This window comes from Parathielavia appendiculata (genome assembly GCF_033297405.1).
Source record: "Parathielavia appendiculata strain CBS 731.68 unplaced genomic scaffold N657scaffold_8, whole genome shotgun sequence".
Classification (NCBI taxonomy): Eukaryota; Fungi; Ascomycota; class Sordariomycetes; order Sordariales; family Chaetomiaceae; genus Parathielavia; species Parathielavia appendiculata.
Window position 1 is genome coordinate 559,032 of NW_026944227.1, and position 15,700 is coordinate 574,731.

Here is a 15,700-nt window from a genome sequence, read left to right on the forward strand (position 1 = left end):
AAGAACATCAAGCTTGTTGTTGACATATCGAGTCCCCTATTCTGAGACAGTGTGGTTTTAATATAGACAGCGGGCAATCCACCATTCAATAGAATGGCACATATCACCACATCGTGTCTTTCACACATTGTCCTCTTTGAACTCATCTCTTCCAGCTCGGACGACAATTCCGTTCAAGTGTAACTCTTGTATGTCCCGAGCAACAACAGCAAAAGCACAGTGAGAAGCTGCTTCAAAGGAAGATAGACGTCAGTCCAGGTTCCATTCCTGCAGCAGTCGAATGTAAGGAGCTAGGCGATCGGTTCCAACCTGATCTCCCCAGAGCCTCACAGATAATGTCAGGGCATGCCTTAGCCAGTGATCTCGTCTAATAATACAATATCACGGTTACATCCCTGAATTTTCATACATCTCTCGGTCTCATAAGAACGCCATGGCCAGCGGGATTTCAAGTTCCGCCCGTAGGCTGCATGCATTGCTTACTCACTTGAGTATCCTATATTGCTTGCGTCTCAAGTATAGCAAGGAGGTGCAGGGCATGCCTTCTTCCGCATGAGTCCGAGGCTACCACTCAGCTAAAGTCCTCATATCAGGCAACTTAGTATAGATATTCTAGGTGGTGATAAAACAGAGGCCTACGATGGCTGATTGCCCTTACCAGGCACGTAACCCTGAAGCAGTTCTCGCACAGTTTTAGCTTCTTTGTCTATAGACCTCGGCCTCCTGGAATGTCTCGTTGATATAGCCGGGCATCAATCAGGACACTTACTTTGTCTCCAAACTGAACTGTGTCAAGCAAAGACTGATGTTGTCCGAGTCTTTTGGGACAACCTTCCACCTCTGGGACCAAGATTGACAGTGTGGCACTCGAAGAAATGTCACAAGCAACAACCGCGCAACGTAAGGTAGTTTAATGTCTGAGCTACGTGGCAAACCTAGCGTCTGATGTCAGCGAAAGAGAGGCATGATATTGTGCCTTGTCGGCTCCTAAAAGGCAGTGGGGATTATTGATATCGCGTCAGGTCTGGATTGTCACGGGTAAGAATTCAGGCAGGCAGCAGCACGGGCTACTTGGCTCCTACCTTGGGGTAGGCAGGGAGTGGCAGACTCCAGAGTAGAAAGGAGGAGCTAACGTGGCCATGGCCATACGGCATGTTCACTGAAGTGTTCAGCAATCACAATACCTTCCGGCCTTGGGCTTGGGTTCTAAGGGCCGTGATGGGAGAAACCGAGCATCACTCAGGCCATTTGAGTTACAGAGTACCAGGTTGCCCCTAGTAAATCTTTGTGCTCAAGCACATGCAAGACATATCAGGAGAGTTGTGAACCTCAGCAAGTGACCCATGTTGTTGCTCGCCAGTATCCTGTGTCAAGTCTCTTTGGCGCCGGCTGGAAGTCGAAAGGCGTCAGGGCACCTCTTATTGATATCATCATTGAGCCAACAGCACTTCTTCCAGGGAGTATCTAAGATGAGGTAGGTGCTTATATCTAGGCGGGTCTTGCTTTCGAATGCCTTGAACAGCGATGAAGTTCCACGGACGAACAGAGGTTGTCCAGGGACTGCAGGCTGGGGCTGAACCATGACTGCCCGTCCAGCCGTCCAGAGACACTGGAGGGAGCAAGTGAAATCTGGCAGGTTCTCACAGAGATTGAAATGTGAGTGTCTATTTGTTGCTGAATGAAGAGTCTCTTCGTACTCCTCTGTCTCTATATAAACCTCCGACGTCTTCCGCCCTCAGGGCGAGTGTTCCATCTGATCAGGTACTGGATCGTTGACAATTCGACGTCTAAGCCAAACCGGATCTGGGATATCCAGTCGTTCCACATCAGATATACATGGCGGATCCCTCTCAGAACATTGCGATTCAACGTCGAACCCACCTCCCCCCCCCGCAAAAGTGTGATCCGAAGTTCGGCTTATGCTTAGTGCGTGACGAGAAATGTGGATTGAACTAGGCGGCGGCGCGATCACCCTGAAAACACACTTGCTTAAGTGTAAGGGATATTTTTGGGTTACAATGTTAATACACCGTAGTCTAAGATGGTTAAAGCGGAAGCCGGCCATGCTGTTTCTGGCGAGGCTTGGCCGCTGGCATGGTGTAAGGCATTGTGTAGAGGCTGAAGGATGCTCAGATGTTTGTGGCGGCATGGACGGATAACTCAGCCGCACCGATCAGCCATGCAAAGGTGAGGTAACTTGACTGAACCCACCCCAGGTGTGGGAAAGGGTTGGGCGAAAGGGGGTGATGATCTGGTTCATGCTTTCGTCTCCCCATAACTATCAACGGTATAACGATAGCGGAAGAAACCCATCACCGTCTGCGGTGTGGCGGGCTTATATTTGATGCGCGGGATTCCCTCGTTGCAATCGGAGGGGATGCTGTCAGATTTGAGCTGGCCCATGAGCGGACGAAACTGTCGTGGTTCCTGATGGTCTATCGAGAGAAATATGGCAATCAAGTGGTTAGCAATGAGATCCTGCCAGGTTAGACCGAAAGTGCCCGCCAACGCCGTGATCAATGGCATCGGCGTGATAAAATTCATTGGCGGCATGTCACCTCGCTTGGCGTTCATGTTGAGACCCTTTTTGAGTGTGTGATCCGTCGGGGCCCGGCATGCGATTGACTTCCGCGAAGAGGCACGGAGCCAATGAGCGCCATATGTCGCTTTGGTGCGAATCACACTGCCCTTTCTTCGCCCGCGTTTCGCTCGTTCCACAAAGCCGTTGTCTACTCCAGGGGTTCATACACAGTACACCGTTGACTCGAATCGGCGCCCGTTAGTCGGGTTTCAACAAGGAGTTTGTTGGCTCGGTGGATAGGAAACAGGTGTCGACGTCTCTCGGAAGGCGGCGGCGAGCTGCACATGCGAGCTTCGTCATCACGTTGCTGGGAAGCTGTTGTAGAGACCCAGAGGTGGAGACAGAGCCTGCGGTGAAGGTGTCGGCGGACAGAAATGGACGATACGGAATCGAGTGCCTAGGTAGGCGAGGATAATTAGGATCTCGATCGAGGCGTTGAGGCGTGGCGTTTCGAAGCTTGACTCGACCTGACTTGTTGCACGGCGAGTAGCCGGGGAAAATGACGGAAGCGCGGACCTATTGCCGAACTGAATGGATGATGCGTACGGAGTATCCGTAGATAGGTTCAGCTCGTTTGCAAGTGCTGCGAGGAGATGCTTCAAATGGGCAAGTTGTCTATGTGGACCTTGTCTTATGCTGCAGGTTTGCCGGCACGGCGTTGACTTGTGAGATATACACCGACAACTCCAACAGGCTGTAAGCTACCCGGGAGCTGTAGGCACAGCCAGGTGCAGCCAGGTGCTGGTGTGATGGCCATATTACATGACGTTTCGAGATCTGCGAAAGGGAGAAGCAGCTGTCATAGAGTGGGCGGGCAGGAAGCCAATGGCAGCATGTCCTCGCTGATGCTGAGGAATAGGAGTCACGGGCCAAGGTAGATGGTTGTCAGAAAGCAAATGCTGCGATATCATGCCGTGCAGGCGGTGCACCGAGATTGCGAATGTGCACCACTAACGTTACGCCCAAGGACGACGATAATTGAGATGTCCCTCCCAGTCTATTCGTACGTTTACAAATACCTCCTGGTAGCGACTCAGGCAATGGCAGCAGAGGCGGGGGAAGGGAGGTTTTTTGATGCCGCCGGCTGTGGATCCGCGAAAGGTTTGCAAGGAAACCCTGGGAGCGCGATATGCGATGGAAAGGGAGTTGCCGTCGGTCCCGCCCTTCCTTGCTTGCATGCGGAGGAGAGATGGAGCGAGAGGCCAAAGCGCCGTTCGGTCCCGCTTTACCCTCTTGCTGTTCGGGATCAGCAGATTTGAAAATTTCCCTCTCACTCCCCAAATCAATGGAACTGGATCGGTGGCGCGATTGATACAGCCTTCTCCTGTCCAAGCGTTCTTCGGCTCAAACCTTGACCACAGGCGATGAATTTGTCAGTCTCTGAAATCATTCTGCAACCGGTCCGAGTGACAACAGCCCCGGCGGTGACATCCGGGGTCCCGGAAGCGCCGCCGGAGAGGAAAACCGCACCTTGTCCGACCGTGCACGACTAAGACGCCGCTACCCAAACCTCTGTCTACAAGTTCTGATGCCCCCGGGTGATTGACGATGCCGCGGGCCTTCCAGAACGACTGAAGCAGATGGATGAGGTGACATTTGGCTTCGTTTGCCGTGGCAGGGCATATGCAATCACTCAAGTCTGACGTCGGACAGCATATACGACCATGCCAGGCACGGAGCGCGTGGGACTGGGCGCTGCCTGGTCGATTCTTCAGAGCGCTGCACAAGAGCACGGGGCACAGGGGCCACCGCAGGGCCACCGGTCCCAGCAGTCGGGTATGGGCCGCTTAAACGTGGCCGCCCGCCCTTCGTGGCAAAGCGACCTTGCAGACGAGGCCACAGCTTGAGGCCGCGCGGGGCGCCCTATTTCGCCCCAGCTGCAATCTGTGGGGAGAACGGATCGCATACATACGAAGAAGCAGGCTGTTGTGATGCATGGCCGGCTGGATGGCATGGGGACTTCTTTGACGACCCTGGAGCTTAAAGTAACCCAACCGGAAGTGTTGCTTTGGGTTTCATTGTCCGCGAGTGCAACGTGCTTGCAGCTGGCCAAAGGGATGGCACGGGGGTCTGATCTGTCAGCTCAACTCTCAAGAACGACAGTTTTTGCTTGTTGCATGCTGGTATGCACAAACCACAGGCAGCCCATCCGAAACAGCGTCAAGGGCGAATCAAGTTTTGCAGCTGCAGAACCGTTGACCATTGCCCAGGGACTGGAGACTACCAGGGAGAAGATATGGAGGCACGTGTTTCTGATATGATTGGGAAGCCGTGATGCGCATGAACAAAATCCCAAACCCATCTGATTTGAACCGTGGATGACGGCATCCCAGTGGGCAGGGCGTGACTTGAGGGTGTCTCGACGTATGGGCTCTGCATGCATGTTAATGAATCTGCAATTCTCAGATAGAGTGTGGACCTGCAGGATGGGTTGTAGTACGTACACTGCACCGTGATGAATTCGACCAAAAAGTTGGGGGTTTCAGAAGCGCAAGAAAAGCTGGTCGTACCTATGCAAGCAGCATCATCCTACCTTTATCATTCAGGCTTCACCGCTTAACTGTAATGATACGAATCCGAAGAGACAGTCTGCTTTGTATCTCCGGGAACTTTAAGTTTGACTTGAAAGCGTGAAGGCGGAACGAGCCGGAGATGATCAGCAGGGTTACAAGCGCTCAACATCCTGCTACCTTTATCACACCTACACATGTTGTAATTATTGTACAAGCGAGTCTGTGTGCAATAGATTTGGCTCTGTTATCTCCGACTTCGACGGCGAACCTCAAACTCACTTCTCTACACAATGTCCTTGAAGGCCAGTTTCTGCATTTCGAATGGATTCAGGGGCAAAAACTGCCACGTTCTCTGGCTTTCTTATTTGTTTTAAAGATTGACGAAGACTCGAGGCGAAAACAATGGGACAATACCGCAGGTGGTATCGAGAGATCGAAGGCGGGATAACGATAGGATCCCTGCGCCCATCGTGATGGCAGCCGTGATTGGCTGCAGGCCAGGGATCTACGAGCCAATCGCCAGACAAGGCGCTTAAGAACCCTGCCGAGGGGTGTAGGCTCTCCACTTCTAGCTGCCGCCAAAGCTCATCCATTCCCCACCCCACAGCCAACCAGATCGTGAATCTTGCAAGTCGCAAAATCCTAACACAACCATGAGCCATGATTCCAGATGGCGAGACGAACCCGATGTCACTCGCCGTGCTTTCATTCAATCCGAGATCGGCCGAGAGAATTCTTGTGATAGAGCGGCAATGGCAAGCGAGAACGAAATCAAGTGAGAGGAAAAGAAAAAGAAAAAGGCTGTTGGTCTCCGATGATTAACGGCACAGCTGCTGCGGGGCAAAGCTCCGCCTGTAGATCGTTGCAACGTCACCGGCAAGGTACGGGAGTACCGCTGGATATCAATCAGGCACGGCGAGGTACAGACGGTGCAAAAAGGCACAATTGGATGGCCATGCCCACTGCCCAATTCGCAGTGCCTGTCGCGCATTAACACAGCGCCCAGTCTGGCACATTGCCAAATGAAGCCCACGCGGTCCGTGGATCACGGCACACCCGGCCTCTCAACCCCGAGGCGGCCCAACCCAAGAAGACCTTTTCTCCTCATCTTGTCAGTTGATTGACGAGAAACGGACAAAAGAGTCTTCATCTGGAGAAGTGATCATGGGGGCCCCTCAGGAGCAGCATCTAAGATCTCCTCAGACGCTTCTCACACGCCAGGTCACGACCAAACCAGCGCGGCGACCTAATTATGGCAAATATTGATGAATGTAATCCGTACCATGTACGTTCGGCTGCTGCAGACCAACCACGGTTGATGCGGCCCGCTGCAAAAGCAGAGCTCAAGTCCAGGCTACTGCGCTTCCCACCAGTGACAGACCCAAACCGAAGTCACCCTCTGCTGTTGCAGACCAGGGTACGCTCCAGCCCAGGCGCAAGCCGCATTCCTACTCGACAAAGCACCCTGGTTCCTCACCCGCAGTTAGTTCCCCCCTAGTCAATGCGCATTCTGCCATCTCACCACAGAAACCCCCCTTGGCCCTGGCCGGCCCGCATCTGCTCCCAGATTCGCGCAATGGGGTTGCAAGCGAAAGAGGAGGCACGAAGAATTCGAACAGAGCAAAGGAGGGACCGGCCTTCCCCTTATACGTGCTCCGGGGTCTGCCCAGTGGCAGGTCAAGTCCATGCCCTTAAGCGCCTACCATGGCTGGGCTGGTCTTATTTTCCGGCACACCCTTGTGGCAGCAGAGTGTGTCTCCTTTGGATTCCCATTTTTCTCCTCTTTTTTTTGCGGTTCTGCTCTTTTGTTGATGCACGACGTGGATGCGCCAAAGCGGTAAAGAGAACGAGCCATCAGCGCCGGTAACAGAAAGTCGGGAGTTGCAAGTCTCGGACTTACACCACGCCCTGGCCCGGGACGGCACCTACGTCCCCGCCCGTTTGCCGCTGAGGTTGAAGCCTCTCCTACACTCCTTACAATACACGCCTCGAAGATACCGTCATTTGCCGCACGACAAGCGCCGGACGACTTACAACACCCTTGGAGGCCTTTGCATTAATGAGGCGAGGCCAGTAGACTTATCCTTGCCGCCCCCATACAGGCCTACCTGCCCACCCCTCCTTTCCTGCGTCTATCTGAGCGGACATTTTTGGTTCTCTCCACGCTCCCGCGAGTCCCGCCCAAAAGAAACATTCCCGGTGCAAGCTGTGGTTGACCCAATACCCTCCCAACCCTCGTCTGAGCTCGTCTCTTCATCCCGTCCTTCCCCCCACCGCACCACTGCCAGCAGACTACACCCTCCCGTTGGGGTCTTCGTCGGCGAAGTCACTCTCCGCCGTCTACCGCATCGACGTTTCCGAGACACGACGGCACGATTATTGCTCACACTTGCAACGGCTTGCCGACACATGCTGTGGGATACTCTGGAAGCCCGGCATTGGTAGGTGCACCGAACGTGGAGGAACCTGCCGGCCACGGGAGCTGACAGCGGGAGACACTGTTGTTCCATGTCATGGTTGGGGGTTGGACTGTGTAGCCTCGCCGCTTGTCCTGGTTCGCCGCTGCACGTTCCGGTTGGGTGTAATTCACCTCCCCATCGGTACGTTTTTGCGTTTTTCAACCCCTTGTGCTCGTCGACCTCTGAATGCTCTCGGCTGCCTGGCTGCCGAACGATGGCCGGGGACTCTGGGCTCGAATGCTGCCGGCTACCATCGCTTGCCAAAACCCGCACTGATGCCCTGCAAATGCAAGCAGCCGGCTGATCTACAAGCAGGTGGCTTCCACAAGCCCGTGAATCTTGAACAAGTCGGAACATATCTAGCGCCCCGTTGCCCGCCATGTCCGCCGCCGGTCCTCATAACTCGCGGAGCCGTGCTGGGTCGAGCACTGCCGCCCATGAAAAGCAGCGCCTCGCCCACATGCACGGCTACGCCATGGCGACGCCCAGCACAAGCAACGTCACCCGCTATTTCGAGCCATGTGCGGCAACGGCGTCCATGTTTCTGTACGCCCAAGGGACCTCAGTCGTCTGCTGCAACTACGACACTCTGGCGATAGAAAGACGGTTCGCACGGCATTCGGAGGAGGTACAGCTACTGGCCGTCGACAACCACAGCGACATTGGGGCGGGGAGATTGGTGGTTAGCTACGATGCAGGGCAGACGGCCATTGTGTGGGATCTCTTGACGGGAGACGAGGTTGCCCGGTTCGCCTCGTATGAGAATCTCACATGCGCTGCCTGGATGCGCAATGGCAATGTCGCCTTTGGTGAGTTGTGACAACGGTCACGGCTTTGCTGCCGTGGAGCTTAGCTGACGAGAGCGCAGGCAACATCCAAGGCAATGTGATCCTCTTCGAGCCCACAACATCAGAGCACCTCTCCGCGAGGACGATCGACCAGATTGCCATCACGGCCATTTCACCTGCAGCCGACTGCAGGACATTTGCAATTGGGTATGCCTAGCTCACTTCCCCGACTTGGCCTCCACGTTAACGTACTCCCATTTTAGCTACCAGAATGGCTCGCTCCTGATAGCGACACTTCAGCCAAGGTTTACAATCCTGCATAATCTCACCACTTCGAGAGGACCGTCTCCGATTGTGACGCTGTCGTGGCATGCATCGTCTCATCGGTCAAAGTCCGACATGTTGGCAGTACAGACGAACGACGGTGACCTTCGAGTTTGGAGCGTAGCCAAGGCGTACAGCACTGATGACCCGGCCAAGATTGTGCGCATCTTGAAGAGAACGGAGAACTATCTGACTGGGCCTAATTGGATGGGTTGGTCCAAGAACGGCCGGATCATCCAATATTCAGAATCGTGAGTCTCTGTGGGTTTCGCAAATGAATGCTTGCAGCAGCACTAAGCATCATAACAGTGAGACGATATCGTGGGATGTGCGGACAAAACATGTCACCTATGACACGATCCCGACTCTGGAGACCATCCGCGGGCTCGCGGTCTATGGCCCAGCGGCCACACTCTTCACGCTCGGAGCTAACAACACCGTTCAGCAATTCGACCTCAACGCACCAGCCATGATGGTTGCTAACGTACAGCACCCTGCAAACCTGCTCCCCCCATCGCCCCCTATTTCGCTAGAGGCAGAAGATAGTAAGAACCAACCTGCCAATGTCCCCGAGTCAGAATCCCAGGTCCAGATCACGTTCCGGCCAAGCGAACTGTCCGAGCCGGAAGAAGACAGGAGGTCACCATTGGCCCGATATCTCCAGACGCAGTCGGACACCTCAGACACCGAACCGTATCGGCCCGGCACCCCTGGTTCGCAGATCAGCCGGTCGAGCGTGTCAATATCGTCGTCCACGTCGCAAACAGCAGCTCGCCGGTATCCGGAATCCATTGTCTCGCGGGGCATGACCGAAAACACGTACATTTCAGCCGGCTCCTCGCTTAGGTCTAGCCATGCTCACCTCCGGGAAAGGCGGGGGGAGAGGGAATCGCTGTCGACCACAAGCTCGATCTCGATGGGAAGCTCTCACTATCGCTCGGCTCACAAGCCATCGAGGTTACGCCACGAGGTGCCTCGCAGCCCGGAAGACTCGAGAGTCGTTGATCTCTTCAAGTTCACCAAGAGCCGTCTCGCGGACGTGCCATACAAAGCTCCGTATTCCACTGACCATAGCCGCCTGACCAACGACGATCTGCGGCGACAGATGTTGAGCACTATTTTTGGGTGGCACAAGGATATTGAAGATCTGGTCCGGGACGAGATGTCTCGCCATCCCTTGGGCTCGACCAACCGCATCTTGTTGGCGAAGTGGCTCGGCGATATCAGCACCGACATCATGGCCATGGGATCCGAGAACATGACCTCCTCAGATTGGATGCTTTTGGCACTGAGCGGTATTGGCGGGCAGGCATCTCAGAACAAGCTGGGCCGTGCTTATGTGCAGCGTCTCTTGGAGGGCGGAGATGTTCACGCTGCCGCGACGATCATGGTTGGCATGGGCGACCACAATGATGCGGTCGAGATTTACATTTCGCACAAGAGGTACATGGAGGCGCTGATCCTCACCTGTCTCTTCTTCCCCTCGGCCTGGGAGCGGCAGGAGCAGATTGTCAGGAAATGGGGTGAGTGGGCGGTGCAACATGGTCAACAGCAGCTCGCCATCCGTTGCTTTGCGTGTACAGGCCGGGAGTCGACGGAACCGTGGACCTCGCCGTCCGCGGCGCAGCTCAATTTCCCGAGCATCACGCAGACTGTTCCCGAGTTGGCCAGCCCCCCGCTTTCGCCTCCGGTGATGAACCACGGCCCGCAGCGGAGTGTCGCCAAGAATTCGGCGCTGAAGCTTATCACTTCTTTTGGCGACGGGCAAGCCAAGAACAGGCTGTTGGCGAATGTGGACGACGGCAAGACGCCAATCGCCGCTGCGGGAACTCCCATTCTGCGGTCGGCGCTCTCGCCCGGCGGCGATGATCCGGCTACAGCGGTCCTAGTAGGGAATCGCAGTCAATTCAACACGCCAGCATCTGCTCGCCCGGTGCAGGGCTTCGGCCGTCAGCGGCTCCCCTCAATTGGCGAAGCCCCTGATTCCGGCTCCCGGGAACTCCTCACGGCGGTAACGAGACCGGGCGGAGACCCTTACGCCAACGCATTCCAGTCGATGGATGTTAGGGACACCGCCGTCAGGAACCTTGAGCTGACGAGACCGAACACGGCGAGCCCGAGGTTGGTGAAGGAAACCGTCAAAGGGCATCCTCCCCCCTCTCCGTCCCCGGCGGCGGTCGCTGCCTTCATGGAGGGCAGAAATTCCAGGAGGAACGGCTCTCGTAGCCGGATTCCCGAAGGCCTCGATCTGTCACTGCCCACATTCAAGGACTCACTGCCAGACGATCTCACGTCGCCAGAGCCATCGGCACACTCGTCGGTCCGGTACCACTGGCCGTCTAGGCGAAGAGGCCCTGGCTCGGTCGCCAGCTCCGTGACATCGGCGGCATCGAGCGTTGCCAGAAGTCAGCGCGGTCATCACCATAGTCAAGGTAAGAGCTTGGATGACTACATTCACAGCTTGGATACAGCGCAGAGCAGGCAACAAACTCGCGGGAGCAGCCGTGACGGCCGCCACGGGCGCGATCGCAGTCAATCACGCCAGGACAACCGCGAGAAGTCGCGGGATCGCGGGCGGGCTGCCTCGCGCAGTTTCACCCCCAAAGGCGGGAAACGGTCTCCCAAGTCGCCGGTGCCGATGTCGCCAGAGGATCTGATCAACTTGTCGACGCCGAATCCGGACGTCGACCAGCTACACTCTCGGTCGGGTATCAGGGGGCGGCTAATTGATCCGTCCCATGAGCTGGAGCCGTCAAGCCAGCCGAGCACGGCGAGAAAGGTAGGCTACGCGAACCGAGACAGTTCCCGCGTGAGAGGGTCGAGCCGTACCGGCAGTCAAAATGGCCGAGGCTCGCGTCGCGCGCGGAGTCCCGACAAACGCCATGTCCCGCCGGCACTGGACCTCCGCGGGCGCTCGACATCGCGTGGGCCGCCGTCGAACCGATCACCGTCGTCGCCGCAACCCATGTCGGCAAATCTCCAGCAGCATCACTACTTGTCCGATGACGAGGAAGACTACAGGCAAGCTGTCGAAGCCCAGGAGAGGTTTCGGAAGAGGAACAATCGGAGCGCAAGCAGGGCTAGTCGCGGAGACGGCCCTACTTCTCCGGTGTCCGTTCGATCAACCGCCTGGTCAACTCGCGAGACAACCAGGGAGAAGTCGGATATCCGGCGAACTACATCGCACGCCGGGTCAGAGGGCTCATCTCGCCGCCGTAAGATCGGCGCCCCGCTGCAGACTCCGGCGCCGATGCAGCTTATTACAGATGTGTCTGGGGACTTGAAGGTCATCAAGGATGAGAGACAGCTGAAGAAGGAGGCAGCCGCGCGGGAGCTGGAGGAGCGGCGGAAATCGCTTGCCAGGAGGCCCTCGGCACCTCCCATCATGCATCCGGATCAGATCACGCCTGCGCCGCACAGCGGGACGCCGCCCTCGCTCATGGCGCTTCCGAGCACGACCTATGTGCCGCCCAAGAAGGAAGATCTGCCGTCTCGCAGCGCGAGCGTGGACCCGTCCGCGGGGAGGAGCATGTATGCGAACCGCAATGGCCCTGTGATTGGGCTGCCGGCGACGCCCCGGGCGATGCGGCTGGTTATGGAGTCCGGGTCCGGTGGGCATAACGTGCCCATGCCGCCGATCCCAGCCACGTTTGTGCAGGCATCGCCTGCCATGCCGGCACAGTCGCAACGCCAGTCACCGAGTAGGCAGTCGCCGAAGCGGGTCGACAGTGAAACAAAGGAGCGGCATATCGACGATATTCCCATGCTTCTTCCATCGACCGTCTACACGCCCCCACCCCCCGCCAATTCAAGGCTGGCCGCTCAGATTGGGAGATCCATGTCGGCTCCTCCCGTGGATTTGGTGCAGCCACACAACCACTCCAGGAGACCCTCTGCTGTCAACTCGATATCCTTCCAGGGCCGAAGGCCGTCTCACGATGCGAACGCTTTCCCCAGCCGGAGACCATCCCATGACACAGGCATCCCGCCGCCACCTCCGCCGCCAGTACCCCCGATGCTCAAGGAGCTGCAACACCTCGCGCAACCCCCGCCTCCGCCGCCCGCGCCACTGCCACACCTCGGAAACGGCCCCAAGCCGGTCGTCTACGGCGGCAGCTCGGGCATGATCGAGATTGTCATGGACGATGACCAGCAGCAGCAGCAACAGCAATCACAGCCGTACCAACAATCGCAACAGCCCCCTCCCCCGCCGCCTCCCATCCCCGCCGCCATCCCCGTTAGCGAGGCCACCGTGCCCATCATCTCGGCGCCCAACCCACCGCCGCGCCACGGCAGCGTCAACCACAACCGCGGGCGAAGCAGCGTCGACAACAGCATCGGGGCGCGCATCTCGCGTGCGACGGAGCGCATGCGCTCGGCCAGCCGCAACCGGTCGCAGCAGCAGCAGCAGCAGCAGCAACAGCAACAGCATCAGAACAATAGCAGCAGCAACAGCAACGAGATGCAGTACGTGCCGGCGCCGTACGAGAGCGTGCCCCCGCCGATGCCGATGCCGCCGCAGCACCACATGAGCTCAATGAGCTACCGGCTGCAGAACCAGATGGTGCTGCAGCAGGTGCAGGCTCAGGTTGCGCAGCAGGAGGGGAGGAATGAGTTCCGCACGGGGTTGCATCGGAGTGAGATGATTTAGATCTAGATGGGAGGTGATGGGAGGTGTACTGCGCTATGAAAGTAGGAAGGGAAAGGGGGGTGTTCGAATTCGATTCGCCATGCTGAAGGCACTCAGCATTCATAACCATTTGGACTTTGGGGACCTGTCAGAGGAAGCGCGGGGTTTTGAGGTTGGGGGAGGAAAGTTGAGATATATGAGATACCTACTCACTGGTTCGAAAAACATGGTGTGGTGGCGGAGGGAGCCTAATCGGTTGAGATGAGAAATTGGAGTGATGAAGGTGGAAGGGGGAAGGGGGAAGGGGAGCAAGGCATTGATTGGTAGTTCCCTTGCTGCCTCTCTTCCTGCAAGTTGCAGTTTGCGGGTTTGCATTTGAATGTTTGGGTTTCTTGGTACTGCTTTACAAGTCTTGCTTTTCCGATGCTTTGGGATACCTCGTTTTCCTCTGAATTTCTTCATGACCTGACGACATGGCTGCTGAAGTGGTGGATGGATGGATTAGGGAGGGTAGGTGTGCAAGGATGAGGCAGATTGGATCTCGTACTTAAGCCTGTACATGCGGATGGTGGATGAGAGAACAGGCAAGAAACGCTGGCTGATGGACGGGTGAGAAGGTACATTGTTGCCTCGCGGCATCGTGGTGGAATGGTGTTCCGTTTCGGGGGAGCGAGATTTGTGAGACGATGGGACTTGTAATGTATGGCATATAACAGACTTGATTGATGTGCATTTATTCTGACTTTTTCTGTTTCAAAGCTAATTGATGGATTATGTCTCTTCCCATGGCTCTCGGGGGGGTGTGGTCCTGCTGGGTCAACTCCACGGGTGTTCAAGCGACCAACGAGCAAGTTGTGTTTCCGGGACCATTCCACAATCGCAAACATAAAGGAAACACATTTTGAGACTGAACAGAACCGACCTGGTGGATCTTGAGTAGTACGAGACAAATAAAAAAAATGACAAAAGTTGGAGTCGACATCTCCATCCCGCCGCTCTGCCCCAAGCTCCCAGCGATCGTTATCCAGCGCGCCATCTGACGGTGAAGATGTCTCTGCAGAGTGAAACCTCCCTCAAGTGTCATCTTCATTGCTTAGGGCCACGCGCAGCATCGCAGGTTACCCATGCGAGTGGGTGGCCACCGCGAGATTCGCGCTGGGCGCCGCTGGGGGGTTCTTATGGGAATGGAGTCGAGACTGCGAGAAAATCGAGTGCCTCCTAAACCAAACTAACCATTACAGTTAAAATTTGAGAAATTAGACCTAATACATATAGTGCGGTGGGTTTGCACTCACTTCTTCGTGGAGAGTATACAGGGTTAGGGTTTGTTTCGCATGGTTGGGCGAATCGATAACGAAACCTTATCTCATCTCACTTCACTCTATGATCTCCGTTCCTTTTCAACCATCAGCTCTGCCGGCGCAGCGCTTGCATGGAGTCGAGGACGGCAGGCTTTTCATGAGGAGAAAATGCATTAGGACAACCCACCGCGGGGACGCAACGCCCAAACTGCGACTAACAGTCTGACGCTCACTAGCACATTCCAACAAACCTAAATCGCGACTGACGACGGATCCTTCACTAAAACCGGGAGACCTCCACCATGCTCACCACCGCCCCCCGCCTCTACATCCGCCGCCCGTCCCCAACAACAGCAGAGTTCACAGTCACCACCTGCCCGCCACTGACCCTCCCGCTCCGCCTGATTCTCCTGACGCTGCACCTCCTCCGCCTCGTCCTCGTCGCAGCAGCGATCCTCACCCTCTACTCCCGCTTCCTCCTCTTGCCCACCACCACCACCACGACGACCAAGCAACTTCTCCCGCTGCTCCTCGCAGGCGACATCCTCACATTCCTGACAACCCTCCTGCAGACAGCCCACTTCTCCCCACCGGGCCTCTTCCTCACCCGTCTCGTTGCGCCCATCCCGGACTGGGCCCTCGCCCTGCTCTCGCTCGGCGCGATTTATGCGGCCGTCTGCTTCCAGCTGCACAAGACCGAGTCGGTTCTGGTATTGCGCGGCTTGGGAATTCAGACGTGTTCGTCTACTTCTTGTTGTGCTGCAGCCGTCCTGGGATCGGGCTGGGGTGGTGTGGGGCCAGCGAGAGGCGGAGGGCCTTCAAAATGGGGGTGGGGCACTCGGACGCGGTTTATTCCCACTGAGAAGATACGCGATGTGTTGATTAATGAGGCCTTTCGTGGGTTTGAGGTGCGGTATTATCTCATTGTTGTCGTGGAGGGGGAAGAGGAACTCGTCGTGTTGTTTCCTGGGTTGCTGCCGAGGAGGAAGATTGTGGAGGCGGTTTGGAGAGGGATTAGGGGGTGTTTGTTTGAGGGGGAGGGGGGTGAGAAGGGTGATGAGTAGCTAGTATATTTGTATGGCAGGATGGAATGGATTGGAACGG

General features: G+C 56.3%; 5 protein-coding genes across 5 annotated transcripts; 4 read left to right on the forward strand and 1 right to left on the reverse strand.

The window, feature by feature from the left end:
• Window positions 1-4,494: 4,494 nt before the first annotated feature.
• On the reverse strand, window positions 4,495-5,166 carry N657DRAFT_475595 (uncharacterized protein). The gene is made up of 2 exons (XM_062787544.1): window positions 4,713-5,166; window positions 4,495-4,651 (listed from the first exon to the last, which is right to left on the reverse strand). Exons 1-2 carry the CDS (start codon window positions 4,962-4,964, stop codon window positions 4,562-4,564), a joined length of 342 nt encoding a protein of 113 aa, XP_062646485.1. The 5' UTR covers window positions 4,965-5,166; the 3' UTR covers window positions 4,495-4,561.
• N657DRAFT_475536 (uncharacterized protein) lies at window positions 5,098-5,673 on the forward strand. The gene has a single exon (XM_062787542.1). It carries the CDS (start codon window positions 5,234-5,236, stop codon window positions 5,540-5,542), a length of 309 nt encoding a protein of 102 aa, XP_062646486.1. The 5' UTR covers window positions 5,098-5,233; the 3' UTR covers window positions 5,543-5,673.
• An 829-nt stretch (window positions 5,674-6,502) lies between these two features.
• Window positions 6,503-7,649, forward strand: N657DRAFT_475538 (uncharacterized protein). The gene has a single exon (XM_062787543.1). It carries the CDS (start codon window positions 6,919-6,921, stop codon window positions 7,537-7,539), a length of 621 nt encoding a protein of 206 aa, XP_062646487.1. The 5' UTR covers window positions 6,503-6,918; the 3' UTR covers window positions 7,540-7,649.
• Window positions 7,650-7,932: 283 nt separating this feature from the next.
• On the forward strand, window positions 7,933-13,316 carry N657DRAFT_574714 (uncharacterized protein; the record flags this gene model as incomplete). Its single annotated transcript, XM_062789050.1, has 4 exons — window positions 7,933-8,362; window positions 8,422-8,548; window positions 8,605-8,916; window positions 8,975-13,316. 4 exons carry the CDS (start codon window positions 7,933-7,935, stop codon window positions 13,314-13,316), a joined length of 5,211 nt encoding a protein of 1,736 aa, XP_062646488.1.
• A 1,366-nt stretch (window positions 13,317-14,682) lies between these two features.
• Window positions 14,683-15,693, forward strand: N657DRAFT_646450 (uncharacterized protein). Its single transcript, XM_062793123.1, has one exon. It carries the CDS (start codon window positions 14,899-14,901, stop codon window positions 15,658-15,660), a length of 762 nt encoding a protein of 253 aa, XP_062646489.1. The 5' UTR covers window positions 14,683-14,898; the 3' UTR covers window positions 15,661-15,693.
• Window positions 15,694-15,700: the final 7 nt, after the last annotated feature.

What these genes read in the sequence shown, in the direction of transcription:
- N657DRAFT_475595 (XM_062787544.1), bottom strand. Translation starts at nt 4,964, where the DNA reads ATGCATGCAGAGCCCATACGTCGAGACACCCTCAAGTCACGCCCTGCC. An exon ending in GGATGGGCTGCCTGTGGTTT is followed by an intron (nt 4,652 to 4,712) that starts GTGCATACCAGC and finishes CTGACAGATCAG; the next exon opens with ACCCCCGTGCCATCCCTTTG.
- N657DRAFT_475536 (XM_062787542.1), top strand. Translation starts at nt 5,234, where the DNA reads ATGATCAGCAGGGTTACAAGCGCTCAACATCCTGCTACCTTTATCACA.
- N657DRAFT_475538 (XM_062787543.1), top strand. Translation starts at nt 6,919, where the DNA reads ATGCGCCAAAGCGGTAAAGAGAACGAGCCATCAGCGCCGGTAACAGAA.
- N657DRAFT_646450 (XM_062793123.1), top strand. Translation starts at nt 14,899, where the DNA reads ATGCTCACCACCGCCCCCCGCCTCTACATCCGCCGCCCGTCCCCAACA.